Source organism: Talpa occidentalis, unplaced genomic scaffold (assembly GCF_014898055.3).
Source record: "Talpa occidentalis isolate TD23 unplaced genomic scaffold, MPIMG_talOcc4v2.1 talOcc4.416, whole genome shotgun sequence".
Classification (NCBI taxonomy): Eukaryota; Metazoa; Chordata; class Mammalia; order Eulipotyphla; family Talpidae; genus Talpa; species Talpa occidentalis.
In genome coordinates this window covers 1-18,403 of record NW_023604474.1, presented here as the reverse complement: position 1 = coordinate 18,403, position 18,403 = coordinate 1, and the positions used below count along the sequence as shown (strand labels likewise).

At 44.7% G+C, this 18,403-nt stretch overlaps 1 protein-coding gene and 1 long non-coding RNA gene across 2 annotated transcripts; one reads left to right on the top strand and one right to left on the bottom strand.

The window, feature by feature from the left end:
* Positions 1–752: 752 nt before the first annotated feature.
* On the top strand, positions 753–18,385 carry LOC119258439 (mRNA cap guanine-N7 methyltransferase-like). Its single transcript, XM_037526766.2, has 8 exons — positions 753–840; positions 3,274–3,788; positions 4,586–4,721; positions 7,753–7,878; positions 11,749–11,864; positions 12,772–12,953; positions 13,478–13,642; positions 16,615–18,385. Exons 2-8 carry the CDS (start codon positions 3,312–3,314, stop codon positions 16,814–16,816), a joined length of 1,404 nt encoding a protein of 467 aa, XP_037382663.1. The 5' UTR covers positions 753–840; positions 3,274–3,311; the 3' UTR covers positions 16,817–18,385.
* LOC129146830 (uncharacterized) lies at positions 14,307–16,391 on the bottom strand. The gene is made up of 3 exons (XR_008554096.1): positions 16,274–16,391; positions 15,867–15,980; positions 14,307–14,337 (listed from the first exon to the last, which is right to left on the bottom strand). It is a non-coding gene; the product is annotated as an uncharacterized LOC129146830 (long non-coding RNA).
* Positions 18,386–18,403: the final 18 nt, after the last annotated feature.

Below are 18,403 nucleotides of genomic sequence, written 5' to 3'. Positions count from 1 at the left end.
CCGGGGGCCGGGGGCCGGGGGCCGGGGGCCGGGGGCCGGGGGCGGGCTCACGCCCCCCCCCCCCCCGGCCTCCGGCTCAGCAGTCTTCCTAGCAAGGGAGGAGCACACGTGAAGTGCACAGAGCAGAGAGCTGAGACACAGTTACAGACGCACAGGGCCCGACAGGGAAGGGCGGAGGTCACGACTTCCTGCGGTCCCCGGCGTGGGGCGCGGCCGAGCGTGGACGCCCCCGCTTCGCCGGCTGACCTCCGCCCAGGCCCAGGAGCTGTCCGCGCCGGCCGGCTGCGCGGTTCGTGCCGGGGTCACCTCCCCAGCGTGCGCCGGGCTGAAGGTGCCCTCGGGCCTCCCGCTGCCCCCTGGCGATCTCGGGCCCAGGCTACCTCTCAGGACTGTGCGGCCGCCGCCGCCGCGCGGGCCGGACGACGGCTCCTCACAGGCCACGCCGTGTCACTCGGGAGAGTGGCAAGGCCGACGGCGGGTCCGGGAGCCGGAATCTGCGAGACGCTGCCCGACGCGAGCCCCCCAGCACGCCTCCCTCGGCGCCGCGCCCACTAACAGCGCGCACGCGACCGCGGCGCCTGCCCGCGCGGCCTCAGCGCGCCGCCACGCGCAGCACCACGGGACTTGTAGTTCCAGGCGGGGCGCGCCGCGCCGCTCGCCGCCGCGTGGGGCACGTGGTCCGCGCCGGCCAGGAAGTGGCGACACAACGGCCGCGGAGCGTGGGAAAACCGCTTCCGCAAATAGAGTCAGTCTGCGGGCCTGCGGCGGCGAGGCGGCGCGGCGGCGGCGCGGCTCCTTCTCTTTTTGCCTTGCGCCCCGCCTCCAGGGTCCAGGTGCCAGGTGAGCGCAGACTCCGCACGGCGGGCTCGCCGCCAACGGCACAGTGCCTCGGTGCCTCCGCGCCGCTCCGCGGTGTCCGCGGCCCGAGGCAAAACGGCCGGTTCCTGTGGACGCGCGGCCTTGTTGCTCCGGGGCCGGGCCGGGCCGGGCCGCGTCTGGAGAAGCCCGGGGTCGCCCCGAGAGGGCGGGCCGGGAGGGGCTGTCGCGGCCGAAGAAGCGTCTGCGTGTCCCGTGCCGGGGGTCGGAAACCTGCCCTGGAGGTTTCCTGAGGCTGGGCCGCACCCTGACGGAAGAGGGTGAACTTAGCCCAAGAATTGCCTTCTTGCCTGTGCGGTGTCCTTTTCGGGCTCCCCCACCCCCAAACTGACCCCATCTGCAGAGCGAGCGGACGAGCGGAGCTCATCCTGCTGGAGCGTCTAGCCCGGCGGTCGGTCCGGTCGCCCTGCTGGGGCGTTCTCGGAGAAAGGAAAGTGACCCCAGCGGGGCCGGCCTCGGAGGGGTGGCTGGAGAAGCAGATCAGGGTGCCTGTGGGGCCTTGTATTTTCTGTCCTCCTCTGTGTCCGTTGACTCCACCCTCAGCTCCTTCCTGGCGGATTCTCAGAGGCAATGCTCTTCCCTTTGTAGTTTATACATTTTTCCACTTGGACGCCTGGGTTCAAACGTTTTTACCCGTTTCTGCTGTCCTTTGGAATTCTGTGTCATTTATTCTGACTGGTGTTTTTATGACTTCTCTGCTGAAAGAAACTTGCTTGTATCAAGCAAATTCACTCGTATTCCCAATACTAACTTGGGGGACAATTCCAGCAAAAAGTGGTAAATCACATTGGTGTATTTGAATGTGACACTAACTTTTCATGTTACAAAGTGAATGGCAAGGGGGAGCCAGGGATTTGATAATTCGGTGCCAGTTTTATTAAATTGCAGTTTTATTTTTTTTATTTTATTTTTTTTTTACGATTTTTTTTTTTTTAAAGATTTATTTATTTATTTATTTATTTATTTATACAAGCACTGGGTACAGTCAGAAGCACGGGAGGGTGAGAGAATTCACCAGAGCCAGAGGGGAACAGAGCAGGCAGACTGACGAAATACACTGTTGAGGGGAGCAGCGGGCGGCAGGAGAGGTCTGTCCCGCCATGTGGGACCCTCTCCGTGGCCAGGGATGGAACCGGGGCTGCAGAGGCTGCAGGCAGCTTCGCAGCCCAGTGCTCAACCGCTGCACCACAGGGGAGGCCCTAAATTGCAGTTTTATTAAATACAGTAGTTTATCTGAAAACTACTTTTCTCAGTTGATTGTTTTTGCTTCTTACTCCGTTTTTCCTGTTTTGGCATGTACTGGTATTGTGTTACCCCAAATCTCGGGTGCTGTAACTAATAGCCTTTGAAACCCTTCCCGGTTTACTGTAATTTTTTTCCATAACTTACTCCATCAAGCAATTGTATTTATTCGGTTTGTTGTCAGAAGACTTTTTGCCCTCTGTTACCTTCAGGTTCCAAATATGCTGAATCTCATTGATTTTCAGACTTTTACTCTCCCTTCACTACTTGATTTCACTAAGAGACTTACCATTTTAGTAGTGGTGGTATAAACCGGCCTAATGGGTACAGTGCCTCGCTCATTGAGCTCCTCTGAACTAGGAGATAATAAAGTTCTTGAACTTAGCGAATGGATCACTGTTACACTTCCTGTCCATTGGATAGTTCAGCGTCTCTCTCCCTTCTCTCTCCCGCTCCGACCACCCCCCTCCCCCCACCACCCAACCAGCTTTACAACCTTAGACCTGAGAACATTTGAAAGAGAAGTGGTCTCTAAGATGCAGGCCAGGTCTGTAAACTTCTTGTCCAAAGTCAATTCTATGCCTTTCACTTTCTGCTTAATTCTGACACCTGTTACCGGCTGAGGATTTCAGAAGTCCAGTGTGGGTTCCCAGAATTTTCCTGTTCTTGGTGCCCTTGGTGTCTGGTTTGGTTTGGTCAGTTGGTTGGATTGTTTTTTTCCCCGGTATCTCAAGGCGAAGAGAAAAATATCTGACAGTTCCAGATTTACTGTGCCTGTATGGGTTTGGTATGGGGCCAGCACACAGTGTCCAAACATACAGTGTAAGGACCCCGTAGAAATGCAACTAGGACATGTGTATCCCCATTTCCTTTGTCAGTTTTAATGCTAATAGTGATTTTTTGGGGATAAGATTGAAGTGTTTGTGGGTTGCAGTTAGCATAGGCAGGAGTTCCTGCGTAATTTATAGCAATTAACGCTGTTTTCAATGTTAGTCTCTCTAAAGTGAGATATTTTTTTAAACTTCCAGTTGATCACTGCAGTTAAGTGGCTTAACTTCTGGTTAAACTTGTCGAAAACTTGTCTGGTTAAACTTGTCTGGTTAAACTTGTCAGCGTCTTGTAATTACATGTAATGTCCAATCTTTTCCATTCCAGGGTTAACTCATGAAGTTTTGCCTCCTGTGTAATCAAGAATGGAAACTTCTGCAAACACAGCGGAATGTGAAAAGCTCTCTTATGGAAAGGCAAAAGCATCAATAGGTACAGAAACAGAATCTTCATTCGGTACTAATGAAAACACAACTGCTTCTGGGGCTGGGCTTTCTGAAAAGGCTCCTCCTACCTGTGGGCAAGTGGACACTGCAAGGAAGAGAAAAATGGAGTCTGAAGGTGATCTTGTAAAGGAAGGTTCTAGATGTAGGGGAGACACGCCATCCAAGGAAAGAACACTTGCAAAGGAAAGGTTAAGTGGTGGGGAAGAGGGCTCATTGAAGAAAAGAAAACTCGAAGCTGAAAATGTCCTGGGGGAAAAAGGTTCTGGTGATGAGGAAGGCATTTCAAGGAAAAGAAGGCTGGAACCTGGTGATTTTCCAGAAGACGAGCCTTCTGCTGGAGCTGGCACTCAGAAAAAGAGAAAGACAGAACTTGAGGACGTTCCTGAAAAGCAGAAGGTACGTCCAAAAAGGTACCTTACTTCTTATGCGGTTTGTCACATTGAAATGTGGAGCAGCTGTAAGATAATTCCGGTTTTTACAAAATCTTAGTGACTGTGGCCTTTAAGATAGAGTAGGCTTTTAACTCTTCTTTCTGTTTAGGTGACACTTCTGCTAGTGAGGTCATTTTTTATCTTCTTTTCAAACTCTCAGTTTGATGAGAAACTTGAAAGCTAGCTTTTATAGTTGTGTTGTTCTTAGTGTTTGTTGTTTTTTTTTTAAGAGACAAGGGTATACAGTCCCTTTTTTATCAGGTGTTCACCTCCCTTTTTTTGTGTCTGAAGTAATGGAGATTTTCGCTTAAAGTGATAAATTTCAAAGTCATATCCAGATTTACGTTCCTTTCTTAATGCAGTGCCTTAAACTATACAGAGTTGTTTCTAACTTCCTGATTGGGGTAGTTACAGACAGTTTTAGTAACTAGATGCAAGCGTCTGGAGCTTAACAGGGCTATTCTAGAGCAAGGGATCGCAAGTCATTTTTCTGCTGGGAACACCATTTTGTGAAGGAATCTGATGTCTCATATATTTTTCTCCCCTAGAGGTTAATCATGCGCCAAACAGCCGAGGGACGTTTGCTAAAATAGGGAGTAGGGGAAAACAGATCTTCTGCATAATGACTTCCGTGGCTAGTGCATTGCATACTGAGGCTTTTTGATTTCGTTGTATTGTATCCTTCTGTAGGTCAGGTGCCATTTCCGGCTTACTCTCCTCATGTTCTGATGCCTAATCTCGTTCCATCCTCTTTTTTTACAGAACTTGGAAGAGGGGCACAGCTCCACAGTGGCTGCCCACTATAATGAACTTAAGGAAGTTGGTTTGCAGATGCGTAGCCAAAGTCGAATATTTTACCTAAGAAACTTCAATAATTGGATGAAAAGTATCCTCATCGGTAGGACTGGTTTTTGTTTTTATGGTGTGAGTTTTTATTTCAACTGGCGGCTTACATTTTTTGCCCTGGTGGTTAATCATACACCAAACTGCTAGGTCTTTAATTTCTATTTATTCTGTTGTCAAACCTCATTGGCGTAATAGGATTGGAGCTAAAGACTAAAGCTGGGCCTTTGAGATCAATTCTGTTCAGATTGGCTCTGGGTGGACAACATAGGCTGGGCTAAGTTGAGCTAATCAGGCTCAAAAGGCAGTGTGCTTATTTTTATACTGAGAATTCAGGTACCAGGTGGTACTGCATAATTATTTCATTTCATTCTAATAGTTCTGAAGCAGTGGCATAGCCAACAGTAGTTGGATTCAGCGTCCAGGTTCCCTTAAGTGAGGAAGGTGAGCAATGCCATGTTTTTTATCTTGAAGCCTTTCATGACCTGATAAAGGTCATGTGGGTTGACTGGCCATATGAACTTGTTTTTCTTATATGGTGTCTGGGGAGAAATAAAGTTTCCTTTGAGGGTTGGTGAAGACGTTCAACTGTTTGGAGGCAGCCCTTTATCTGTGGAAACTTGCCTCTGAAATTAAATGGAAGTCAGTGCAGAGAGCATGACTCAGAATATAACAGTTGTTGTTTTGTACAGCTAGTACTCAGACTCTTACACGAGTTTGGAGAATTTTAAAAAGCCAGTGTGTTTTGAAGTCATTCACAGTAAGGATTTTATTCGGTCGTCTTGTGTTTAAGCCCACCTCAGGGAAAGTGAGCAAGCTTTCTTGATTGCGTTCTTGATTACATCAAAAGAAAAAAATAAATGTGATAATTGTGGGTACTTTCTACGAGTCTGGATGATAGTTTGCTTCTTTGGAAAGCAAAATTATCCATTCTGAAAAAACAATAATAAATAAAGAGTATAAATAAACTACATTAAGCATACAAATGTCAATTCTGCTGCTGCTACTAAAAAAAAAAAAAAAAAAGTATTAGGAATGGGAATTAGGCCCATTATTTCAAACATACTTTAATATTTTCTGTCTCTCTTTGTTTTTGTTACTCATATGTCACGACAAAAATATCATTTACTTGACTGGCCGTAATCAGTGTCAGCTTCTGTATGTATTTATCTGTTTGTTTGTTTGTTTGTTTACTTGCTAGCTTACTTATTTTAGGTTAATGTTATGGCACTTTTAGCCCATACTTTAAAGGCAGTCGTGGGAACCTCGTCCTAACTTCTTTCCACCTTGTCACATCCTCTCCTCACTGTCCACAGTGATGCTGCAGGTAACTTACCCTTCCTTGGGTATTTTATCTGAAGTGTCATTTCTTCATTGTGCGTTGAGTGAATGTATTTAAGTTCAGCCATATTCTCCACATTGTGTGTTTATTTTTATAACTAGGAAGACAGATAGTTTTGGAAAGGACACCTTAAGGCTTAGCATAAAGTAATCTCTCGGCATCTTCACAGTGTTCCCTTCTGCTTCAGCTGTCCCAGTGGGGTGGTCGCACTGTCTGGGGTCTGTCTTTGGGGTCGTTGTACTCCACACCAGTCTTTCTGTCGTGGTACAGTCAGTGTGGTCTGTGCCAGGCTCGCTCTCTGGCTTTTCCGTTGTCTTCTCAATACTCGTTCTCTGTCATGTTCTCTTTCCGGTTGGTGCTTATACTTTAGTGAATGACTGAGCGTTCGCCTTGATTGGATGAAGATGTCTCTGAATGGTGTTTCATGAGGATTTCTCCTCTCTTACCGTGCGGAAACAAAGATTTGTAATTATTGTTGTTTTCCACTCTTTCAGTCTGATATTTATGTTCTTCAGGGTCATTGTGAAAGTTGAACATGGATCACTCGTGCTCCTGTTGAAGTTACTTTAAGATGTTAGAGGCGGGCCTCCCCGGTGGCAGAGCGGGTGGAGCGCAGTGCTGTGAAGCTGTCCGCAGCCTCTGCAGCGCGGGTTCGATTCCCGGCCGTCCAGGGAGATGCCCACATGGCGCGGCAGACCTCTCCTGTCTCACCCGCTGCTCCCGTCAGCAGTGTATTTTGGTCCGTCTGCCTGTTCTGCTCCCGTCCTGTCTCTGGTGAATCCTCTCACCCTCCCGCCTCTCTGGCCTGTACCCCGGCTCTTGTATAAAAATAAATAAATCTTTAAAAAAGGAAAAAAAAGATGTTAGAGGCGATGAAAAGCAGAAGTATTGATGGAGATTGTTTCAGCAGTCAAATGGAAAGTATTAATCTCAGAGTGATAGATAGGGAGGGAGAGGCGCTCTGGAAGTGAGTATGGCCTCCGGTTTTTGAATGGCTGAGTACCTCAGCTATCGAAGAATATGACTGTGCTTCCAACCGCAACTTGAACCATTTGACTCCTGATATGTGATATTTATATTATATATGTAAATAACTGTGTGTATATAATATTTAAATTGTATATATAAGTAATCGTGTATATAATAATCGTGGTCTGGTAGATTGGGGTGAAGATTCCATTTTCACTTCAGAGTGTTCGGTGTTCTGAGAGTAAAAATAAGAGGTTTGCACGGTTTTTTTGACTCGTGCTCTTATTTCTTTTGGTGGTACGCTTGGCGTCTTTTATGAAAATCAGGTACTCGGATGGTCCCGTGTCCATTTTGATTTACGTAGGTGTACAATGAGCTAGACGCTCAGCGTTGGAATGTGAAAGGTACTGAAAATTATGAACAGTTAACTTTTCTCCTATGGACAAGTGTTGAGTCTTCTTATAAAGGTATTAGAATTTAAGGTGTGTGCCAGTTCACGTTGAATCAAATTTGGAAACCCATGTCAACCGTTTCAAATTCCAGAGACATATTCTTTCATCTTTCCTGCTGCAGGATCAGATAATTTATCTCTTAGTCATATTTTGAAATGTTTAGCAAAAGTCATGATTAATTACATCACTGAATGTGTTAATAGTTTATTTTCTTTTTATCACATGTCAGGCAGAAGTTAGTCACAGGTCACCAGGGTTGCAGTTTATGCTTTAGCAAATAACAGTAAAGCGATCGTTTACCAGGACTGATTTCTCTTTTTCAGGGGAATTTTTAGAAAAGGTGCGACAGAAGAAAAAACGCGATATCACTGTTTTGGACCTGGGCTGTGGTAAAGGTGGAGACTTGCTCAAGTGGAGAAAGGGAAGGATTAACAAGCTTGTTTGTGTTGGTAAGATAAATGATGGCATGGGGAAGAGTAATTTGTGGTCATTTGGGTAGGAGAAAATTGGAAGGATCTCATTATCAACATGACACGCAAAGTAACTCACAACAGGATAATCTGGGGTCTACACTGTAAGGGTTGTTTTTTTTAAGATGAGTTAGGAGCCTTTACTGATGGTGTTATACTATGATTAATGAGCCTGAGATAACTTGTCCTTCTTACCAGGAAGGAAGCGGTCAAAGACAACTAGAGTCCTGTCTAAAAGAGAAACTTGAAAAGGCTTCCGCTGAAGAAAGCGAGGGCATTTTCAACATAAGTGATAACAGTGGATCAAAACACATCCCATAAAGAGGGGAAAATCCCATTGTTCACCCCTGGAGGTTGTTAGGGCCAGCCATTATTTGTCGTTCTGTAATTCCTGCGATAAGGTGGGGGTGGGGATTGAGTACTTACTTATCTTCCCTACCCTGCATGAAAAGTGTTTCAGGGCCGCCCTGGTGGTGCAGGGGGTTAAGCACCCACAGTATGAAGCCATCCCAAGCCTCTGCAGCACGAGTTTGATCCCCGACCGGCCAGGGAGCAGCTCACATGGTGAGGCAGACCTCCCCTGCCTCTCCTGCTGCTCCCCTCAGCGGTGTATTTCAGTCAGTCTGCCTGTTTTGCTCCCCACTCTGTCTCTGGTGAATCCTCTCACCCCCCACCCCTTGTCTCTGGCCTGTACCCCAGCTCTTGCGTGCATAAATAAATAAATCTAGGGAGAAGAGAAGAGAAGGGAAGAGAAGGGAAGAGTTGAGTTTCAGGGGAACCAAATGGTTGCAAAGGGAAGTTCCTCTTTATTAAAAAAAAGAAAATCATAATCCATCATGGCAGACAGAATGTTAGAAAAATCACCATTTCTCCACCCTTGATGAAATAATAGGTCTATGCAGCAGCCATAAAAAGAAGCTAAAGCTGGGCCTCCCTGGTGGCATAGGAGTTAAAGTCTCAGCTCTACCAAGCCATTGCCAGCCACTGTGGTATGAGTTCGATCCCCGGTCAGGGAGCAACCCATATGGCTCAGCAGACCTCTCCTGTCTCGCCCCCTGCTCCCCTCAGCAGCGTGTTTCAGTAGATCTGCCTGTTCTGCTCTTTACTCTTGTCTCTTGTGAATCCTCTCATCCCCTGCACCTCTGGCCTACACCCCAGTTCTTGTATGCATAAATAAATAAAAAAAGAATCTTAAAAAAAAAAGGAGGAGGAGGAGGAGACGCTAAAGCTGTTGTGTGGAAGACTGATAAGAACTTACAACTAAATGAATCAAACACCCTAACTAATACTGGAATGTAGGACAAGCAATCATCACATTCTTTGCTATGCCCGGAGTAGGAGGAAGTATAGAGCATCACCTCCAAAGTATTGCCTAAATTGAGGCTCCTCAGGCGCAAGGGATTAAGACGCAACCTATGAGGCTATCCGCAGCCACTGCGGCACGAGTTCGATTCCCGGCCGGGGAGCTACCCACATGGTACAGCAGACCTCTCCTGACTTGCCCACTGCTCCCCTCAGCTGTGTGTTTCAGTTAGTCTGTGGTGTATTCGCTCACCCCCCACACCTCTGGCCTGTACCTCAGTGCTTGTGTGCATAAATAAATAACTTAAAAAAAAAGTAAGTTGATGCTTCTCAGACTTCTTGGTTGTGTGACCACTGTGCACTTAAAAATATATGAGGACCCCAAAAATCTGTGTGTATGTGGTTATAGCTATTGGTTATAGAACTTAAAACTGAGATGTCTTAATATGCCTTTAATTCATTCAAAAAGAAAAGTTAATGCAGGGCCTCCCTGGTGGCGCAGTGGGTTGAGCACAGCGCTGTGAAGCTGTCGCAGCCTCTGCAACACAGGTTTGATTCCTGGCTGGCCAGGGAGATGCCCACATGGCCCGGCAGACCTTTCCCGTCTTGCCCGCTGCTCCCCTCAGCAGTGTATTTCGGTCCATCTGTCTGTTCTGTTTCACTCTGTCTCTGGTGAACCCTCTCACCCCCCACACCTCTGGCCTGTACCCCAGTTCTTGTATAAAAATAAATAAATCTTAAAAAAAAAAAAAAACAGTAAAAAAAAATGTTAATGCAAAGACTGGCATTTTCCAAATGATTTTGCAAATCCCTTTGGCATCTGGAAAGTAGGCGTCAACTGGTGCTCACACCAGTTTGTGCATTCAGTATGTTGTGGTGTTTTGTTTGATCGGTAGTTGTAAAATGTAGAGTTTTAGTTGCAAAATGTAGTCACCTTTGCAGACTGAAGTTGTTCGTCTTGGGATGAACCAAGACCCACTAAGGTGTGTTCCTTAAATTAGCTCCTGTGTGAAATTTGAAACCCTATCCACGAACTTTTCTTGGTCTGTACTTAAGTTGGGTGGGCTGTTGTGTGCCATGAACAAATCTGTTGCACTGCAAGATGTGGTAATAGTGGGAAAGTAACATTCCCTAAAGTTATGCAGACCTTCTTCTGGTTTTCCTTGAAGTCACAGACTCACTTTGTTGATTTTCAAGAATACATACTACCAAGTCTGAGTAACTAACAGGTTGTCTTTCAGCCATTCTTTTCAAGTGCAAATGACTTGATGAAAACAGTGGCCATTTCACCTCAACACAAGCCTGTCTTGTTGTTTTAACTGACTGTCAAACTTCCTTAGGTAGCAGAAATGTTTTTGTTGCTTCCTGCGCATCCCACAGAATATGAAAATGAGTGTTCAGGAACCAAGATTTAGTCAAATAATAATTCTTACTGCTTTATCAAGGACTTTCTTAAGTGAAACTGGCTTTTCTGCTTTGTGGTCAAGAATATATCAAGTGTTATCAGTCCATGATAAGGTGCCAGCATTTTACCCCTCCCTTGCTTTTGCACCATTAGTGCAAATCGCCACACAGGAGAAAAGGCAAATAACATATCACTATGAAAATTGAAACCTGATGTCTGCAAAACTGGGTGTACTGCTGGGTTTTGTAATTCAAGTTGGAATCTAAACTTTCTGCTTTCACTTTGGGTTTTTGTTTTTTGTTTGTTTGTTTGGTTGGTTGGTTGTTTTATTTTTTTATTTTTATTTTTTTTAAAGTAAATATATACGTTCTTATTCATTTTTCTCTCAGGTGTAATCCCCATAAAATTCCCACCACCAAGTCACCTGTGCACCATCACCATCGTCTCCTGTGCTTTTCCCTCCCCTGTTTTGTTCCCTCTCCCTCCCCCTCACCTGCTGTATGTCTCCAATTTATGATTTGTCTGCTAGTTTGGTCTTTTTTTTTTTTTTTTTTTTTTTCTGTCTTTACCCCTTGTTTGCTTTCCCTATAGTCCTCCTACAAGTGAAACCATCCGAGATCTTTCCCTTTTTCCCTCTGATTTACTTCACTGAGCATAATCCCTTCCACCTCCATCCAGGTTGTGCGAATGGCATTGAGCTTATCTTTTTTGATTGCTGAGTAGTATTCCATTGTGTATATATACCACATCTTTCTTGGAACAGTCACCTGTTTGGGGGCATTTGGGTTGTTTCGATATCTTTGCTCTTGTAAATAGTGCTGCAATGGGACACAGGAGTGCAGGTTTCCTTTTGAAAGCTGTGTGGTCCTCCGCACAGCTTCCCATAGTGCTTTAACTTTGAATGAGTATTTAAAAATCACGATAAGACTTTTGCCTACTGAGACAGCTTTTAATGTGTTTGTAAAGACGGTCTTATTTTGAAGGAAATAGAAGATTTTTGCTTGTAGGAAGGCTTGCTAAGTTTCATGCTGAAACTTGCCAGTTGAGATCAAAGTCTAGAATTTTGCCATTTCTGCATTTGCATTTTGTTATCTCCCTGGATATTTGTTGATGGTTACTAACACCTGTCTTCCCCCTTCTAGATATCGCTGATGTTTCTGTCAGACAGTGTCAACAGAGATATGAGGACATGAAAACTCGTTCTCGCGGTAATGAATATATTTTCAATGCAGAATTTATAACTGCCGATTGTTCAAAGGTACAGGGTTTTTGTAAGATTGTTCACTTAATTTTTTCATGTTTTCATTTGGGTAAATGATGTGGTATCCTCTCAACTGGAAAGTCTGTCTCGATACATTTCCTTAAATGACCCACTGGGTAGTGGGGGAAGTCTTTTGCTTGTAATAGTTTGAACTTTTGAAATCACGGGCTGCTTTTTTGTTTGGAGGAGGTGTATTTTCCAGTATTTTGAAATAAAAGTGTTCTGTTCACCTTGTAATGTAATAGGGTAGTTTTCCAACATGCCAGAGTCTGCTTTTTCCCCACCTTCCACCTGTTTCTGAATCTCTAAGCATGACTGAAGTCTGAGAACTACAGGGGAATGGGGAAAGCCCCACCTTGAACTTGATGTTACTTAGTATACTCATCAGCTTACTGAACTATCACAAGGTATCTTTAACCCTATCACAAGGTATCTTTAACCCAATCACAAGGTATCTTTAAACATTTTTGGTTGCGGTTTTGAAAATGAGAAGGAAGAGTGGCTGAGTATAGTGCTAGAAGGCTGGAGAGCTGGGAAAACCATTTTGGGTATTGACAAATGCATCCTACAAGGCCAGCTTTGTGGTTTTCTTAATCCCAAGTTAATGATGTGTCTTTTGACTTTTGACTTGCAAGTAAAACCGAGTAAAAGGATCACCTCCTTGAAAGGTCATATTTGATTGGTGTATTTTTAAGCATGCCTTCTGATTCCCTAGTTTTTAAAGTCACTGTGAAGCCAGATAACAGAATGACTCATTCTGACCTTTCTTGTAGGTACCGAATGACAGAAGGACAGATTCAATGTTAGGGTCTTAATTCTAGACACTAGTTCTCTAGAAAAAAATATGTAAATAAACCGTGTTGCACGTAGCTTCAAGATCTTAACCCATTTTAATCTGTTTCAGGAACTTTTGATTGACAGATATCGAGACCCAGAAATGTGCTTTGACATCTGCAGTTGCCAGTTTGTCTGTCACTACTCATTTGAGACCTATGAGCAGGCTGACATGATGCTCAGAAATGCTTGTGAGAGACTCAGTCCTGGAGGCTATTATATCGGTACCACTCCCAATAGCTTTGAACTGATGTAAGTACTTTAAAGTATAGTGCGGTTTATTAAATACTCAGGATTAAGCAGATTTGAAAGTAGCAAATATCTGTTAGATAGAGTTTCTAAAGTACGCCATGTTGAGCTTACAAGGACTGAACGTCGATAGTGTATTTGCATAGAGACGCAATTGAAACTTTAAGTTCAAAAAGCCAGGTTTACCAGTGAACTTTTAAAACCTCTGACTCAGTTGAAGACTGATGTCATGTGGAGCCAGCGTGTATTGCCCTTGGCCAAACTGCAGAGCAGATACTGAAACACAGAGACTTAACCACCTGTCGTGACAGCAAAACGTTCTTCCAGTCAAATTTTATTAGTGAGATGATGATCTTCTGGTATGCAGCTTCATAAAAAAATGGCTCGGATTCCATGAGAAGGCTAAGCAGCTGTCTCTTTGAGATTGTGGCCGTGGGGATTTTTCATGTGCGTGAACTGATCAAAGTAAGTCTGAGCTAGTAACGGTTTTAATCTTTTCCTTTTGATTTGGGGGACAACCCTTACAGAAGACGCCTTGAAGCTTCAGAAACGGAATCATTTGGAAATGAAATATATACTGTGACATTTCAGAAGAAAGGAGATTATCCATTATTTGGCTGCAAATATGACTTCCACTTGGAAGGTGTTGTGGATGTCCCTGAATTCTTGGTCTATTTTCCTTTGCTAAATGAGTAAGAATGTTATTTAATCTGTTACCATTCTCTTGTTTGTCGTAGGAGGGAAAGCAAAGGAATATTGGGGGGGGGGGGGGAAGAATATTTCTGCTCATTCCTAACTTTAAATGGGACTTAAAAAGTATTGTAATTTAGAAAGGGGGTAGGGGGGCTTGGGTGGGTTGTGTTGGGGTGGAGGAACTAACTTTAAATCCAGGGTTTGTGCCATAGGTCTCTCAACAGTTTACGTACTTAAGTCTTTTTCATTTCCGGAATTATTTTATCCTGTGGTTAAAAAAAGAAAAAAAAAAAAAGCCAACCTTTGGCATAAAATACCTGACACTGCAAATGACAAAAGATTCCCCCCGTTTGGAAGTAACTGCTAGTAACTTTGTCAATAGAAAGTGAGTCTTCATCAGGCAAATGTCCTCCTTTGACAGGGAATTAGTATTAAAAGTTGTCCCATATTTCGCTATAGCTGTGAATTTGCCTGTGTCCCACAGGCAATGTTGAATAAGAGTCCTCATTCAGGAATGTGTTCATTCATGCACCTGAATTCCTAGGAGCCCTGGCAAACCACAGACCTGGGAAAAGTTGGGCTAACTGAGTTTTCCAGACCTGTGAGACTCTTTGGTCTTGGGGATCTCCATGAGATGGGAGCAGAAGAATGCACTTAAACGTAGGCTGCGCGACACTTGACCAAACTTGATTTCCTAAAACAAGTCAAGTTTGTTTTATGAAATGAAAATCCTTTTTTTCCTGAGGAATGGTAGAAGGTTATTTGAATTGTGTCTTAGACAGCTTGTAAATTTATGGGCATAGGATGTTCAGGAGTTCTACAATATATGGAGATTTTATGCAGTAATGTAAGACAGTTCAGTGTAGCATGTGACATGATGCATAACACCCACAAATTATAAACCTAAGCCAACACTTAAGTATTTAAACATCTTTTTTCCCTTTAAAATCAGTAACCTTCTGGGAAATGTTACTGCTCTTCACCTCTGTGATAGAATGAGTGTTGTGGGTGTCTTGTTTGACGTGCTTGGTATGACAGCTTATTGGTTTTTATTTTCCTTTTAACAAGGTTTATAATTTTAGCATGCCCATTATGATAAGGAGTGAAATGAAAGTTTGTTTTTTTGGTCCATAATGCTCAGCCAGCACTCAAAACTGCCTAGTGATGGTGAGTGTATAAAGTCACACGTCCTCACTTAACTATGTAAAGTTTTAAAAAATTATTTACTGAAACAGGTATTCATTTGGTGAAATAGAATCTCAAACCTGTGTAGGGATTTTTAGATGCCCTTTTGTCATTTCGTTGAGAAACTGAACAAACATATGATTAACTTGTATAGGGCAAACCTGCTCACCATTTGAGTTCTTTGTATTTATTGGTGTAACACTTGCCTTTATGTCTGAAGCCTCATTTTGGAGCCTTAGGATAGCAAATGAACTGCCCGGAACAGAAGAGGCTTTTGTCTTGCTCAAGTCTTTCTGAGGAGGGCTGACTCAAATTCCAGGGTATCTCTCCATACATAGGTCTCCTACACGCAAATCCCAGTGGCCCTGGGATGTCTCCCCTCACCCTGTCGCCTCACAGCACTTCCCCTTGTATGCTCTCAGGGGTCCCTCCCCATTCTTCCTCTCCTCATTAGCCTCTGTCGGAAACCATTTCCCCAGACTCCCTCCCTTTGGCAAGCATGGGGAAAACAGAGAAGCCTACCAGGGAGACCCAGGGTAATTGAGGATTTCAGCAGGCCGCGTCTGTGAGGAAATCGTGTTTGTGTTCACATCTGAAGGATGAGTAGGCAATGGCCAGGTGAAGACTGGAAGGAAGAGTGTTTTCGCACCTGGGGGGCAATCTGTGTGTGAAGGCCCTGAAGTGACAGATAGCCTGCTTGGCTAGTTCGAGGTGGTGAAGGAAAATCACTGTGACTGGGACTTAGGGAATCAGGGGTCCACGTGGCTCAAGATGAGGCAGCAAGCGGCCCTTGTTACTCGCGTGCCCGAGAGGCCCTGTGACAGGCTTTGGGATTGCATCCTAAGAGTGCTGGAGAGCCAGTGAAGGGTGTTGCGGCGGGAAATGACTGACTAGGTGTGTAGGTTTGAAAGCTTCATCTGGCTGCAGCTGGAAACTGTGCTGAGGGGGAGCATAAATTTGGAGGCAGAAAAACAAGCCACCGTTAACAGCTGAGGGCTGATGGCGATTGAAGGAGAATGGTGTAAAAAACGGACCTACCTGGACTATGTTGTACAGGTAAATGATGATGTGTTGAATGCAGAGGGTAGAGCGGGGCGGGTAGCTCTCATGGAGAACCCCGAGGTTTCTGGCATGAATCGCTAGGTGGATTTACTGAAATAGCAAAGATTGGCAGGAGAACAAACCAGTGGGTTCAGCCTTAGATGTGGAAAGGAAGAGAAAGCCCGCGACACATCCTGGTGGAGATTTCTAGTAAGCATTGGACTAGATGAGTGACGAAAGAGCTGAGCCCCAGAGAGCTGTGGGCATGCTGTGTAAAGCCAGGGAGTGAAAATGAGTAAGGTTCTGAGCCAGACTCTTCAGAACCTTGAGGGGCCAAGCAGCCCCAGGTGAAGGCTAAATTAATAGCGTATCTTGCCGGGGTATGCAAGAGGTGAAACACTTACATTTTAAGAAGGAAGTTGGCAGCTGTCTTCAAAGCCACGGTTAGAGATCAGGTCAAATAGGATGGCATCAGTAGAAGAAAGCCTTCATCATCCTTCCTGACCATTTGACTTTAGTAGGGTTACCTGTGATCCGTGGAGAGTTAACAGAGACATTTCTTCATAGGCCTGGTTACTGGTATGTTACTGCTCATTCATTTTGCGTCATGCTGTATTGAATTTTTAAAGGAGATGGTATTGCTCAGTTAAGCACAAAAGATGTTGCTGTGGTGTGGAAGTAAGCTGTTGAGGAATTACCAGTGCTCTGGAAGCCTTTGCATTAGTTTTTGTTTTGTGTTGTACAGAATGGCAAAGAAGTACAAAATGAAACTAGTCTACAAAAAATCGTTTCTGGAATTCTATGAAGAGAAGATTAAGAACAGCGAAAATAAAATGCTGTTAAAACGAATGCAAGCCCTGGAGGTAAGTCTTGAGAAAAGGTGCAAAAGTTCCAGGTCACAGCAGGACTGTTTGGCTATTTTTCAGGTTCTTTTCAAAGCCAGGTAGACACTAAACATTTATATAAATTACACGAGCTATTTACAGCTGCCCTCTGGATCTTCAGCACCGAGGGCAGAGCTTGGTAGAGCAGCTTACCCTAGCAGGTACTACATAAATACAGGATAGATGGTTGGATGGATGGTCGATGGATAGTGCTGACCTCAGATTCCATTTTCTAGATAGTCCATCTTTCTAGATAGCGCTGTTGGCATATAGGACTGGCTAATTCTCTGTTGGCAAGGCAGGGGTGGGGACAGGGTCGGGGCACCATATTGTATGCACTTCAGAGGATCAGCATCCCTGTCGTCTGCTAGATGCCAGTAGCACCCCTGTCCACCTAGGAGAGAGCCCAGAAATGTCTGAGACAATTGCTAGCTATCCACTGGGGTGCAAGGTCACCCCAAGTTGAGAACCACTTCTTTTCAGTAATGTCCTTTGGTTACGGCAGTAATTTAAAACCTTCCTGGCGAGGGTCCAAGAGAGGCTCGTGCCATGCATAATTCTGTTCTGTGGTGACGGTCCAGCAAGATGCCAGTCTGTTCATGCTGGAACCTGCTTTAACTCCTGGACTCCTCTGTGCTTCCCCTTTTGCCGCGGTGAAGGGCACCTATACAAGCTTTAAACTCTGCACAGCCATTGATTATGGTTTTTTGGTTTGTTTGTTTGTTTTTATGTCTTGACCCCTTTGTTACTGATCAGCAGACTCTTAGTAATGAGATGCTCACTGAACTTCTTAATAGAATTTGTGTAATTTAGACTTTTTTAAAATACTCCTATTTAGCCTCGTAATTACCCCCATGAAGTAACACAGCAGCCATTCCTCACACTTTCAAATGGGCGTTATGAAGTTAAGAGGAGATAAATGACTTGTTCAAGGTCACGTGGCTGTCAACTTGCAGATTTTTCTTCCGTTTTTATAGGTGGCGTTCACATAAAAGTCCTTTTGGGTCCAACACCCCACCCCCATCCCTCAGTGGACGCGACCTCCTTAAGTGTTCAAATTGAGTTTTGCAACCAGCAATCACTAAAATGTTACAGTCTTTATTGGTTGTATTCTCGTGTTTTAGAATTAGAAATGTTTGTGTGTGTTTTATAGGAGAAGAGGCTCACTCTTGTTTGTTTCTAGGAAAAAGGGAAAGCTAGAGATAGCGTAGCTCCTTAAATTGCCACAGGTGCACACCATTCATACATCATTGTTACCTGGCAGTGCTTTGCATGTAAAGTGATCAGTTGGTAAGATGTGGTTTCTTCAAGGAACTCGAGGTACACTGAGGAGCCGAGCATGCGAGCAAACCAGTACAGTGTGAAAACTACAGTAAAGAAGGAATTCTGCAGTGGGGGTATGAAAGGGCCCTTGGAGAAGAAAGTTAGGCAGTGGGAGTGAAGGCAGAGAAGCATGAGAGTGGGGGTGATTGAGGAAATCTACTAAACTTTCAGCATTTCTTTAGCACAACAGCTCTCCTGTGTTCCTTCTCCCCCTTCGTCCGGCTTTGAGGATGTGGAGGGACGATGAGACCGGAGGTGGAATGAGCTATCAGGGATGCTGTTGCTTTAGTCCACGTCAGATATTGAAATGGACCCACTCTGTCATGT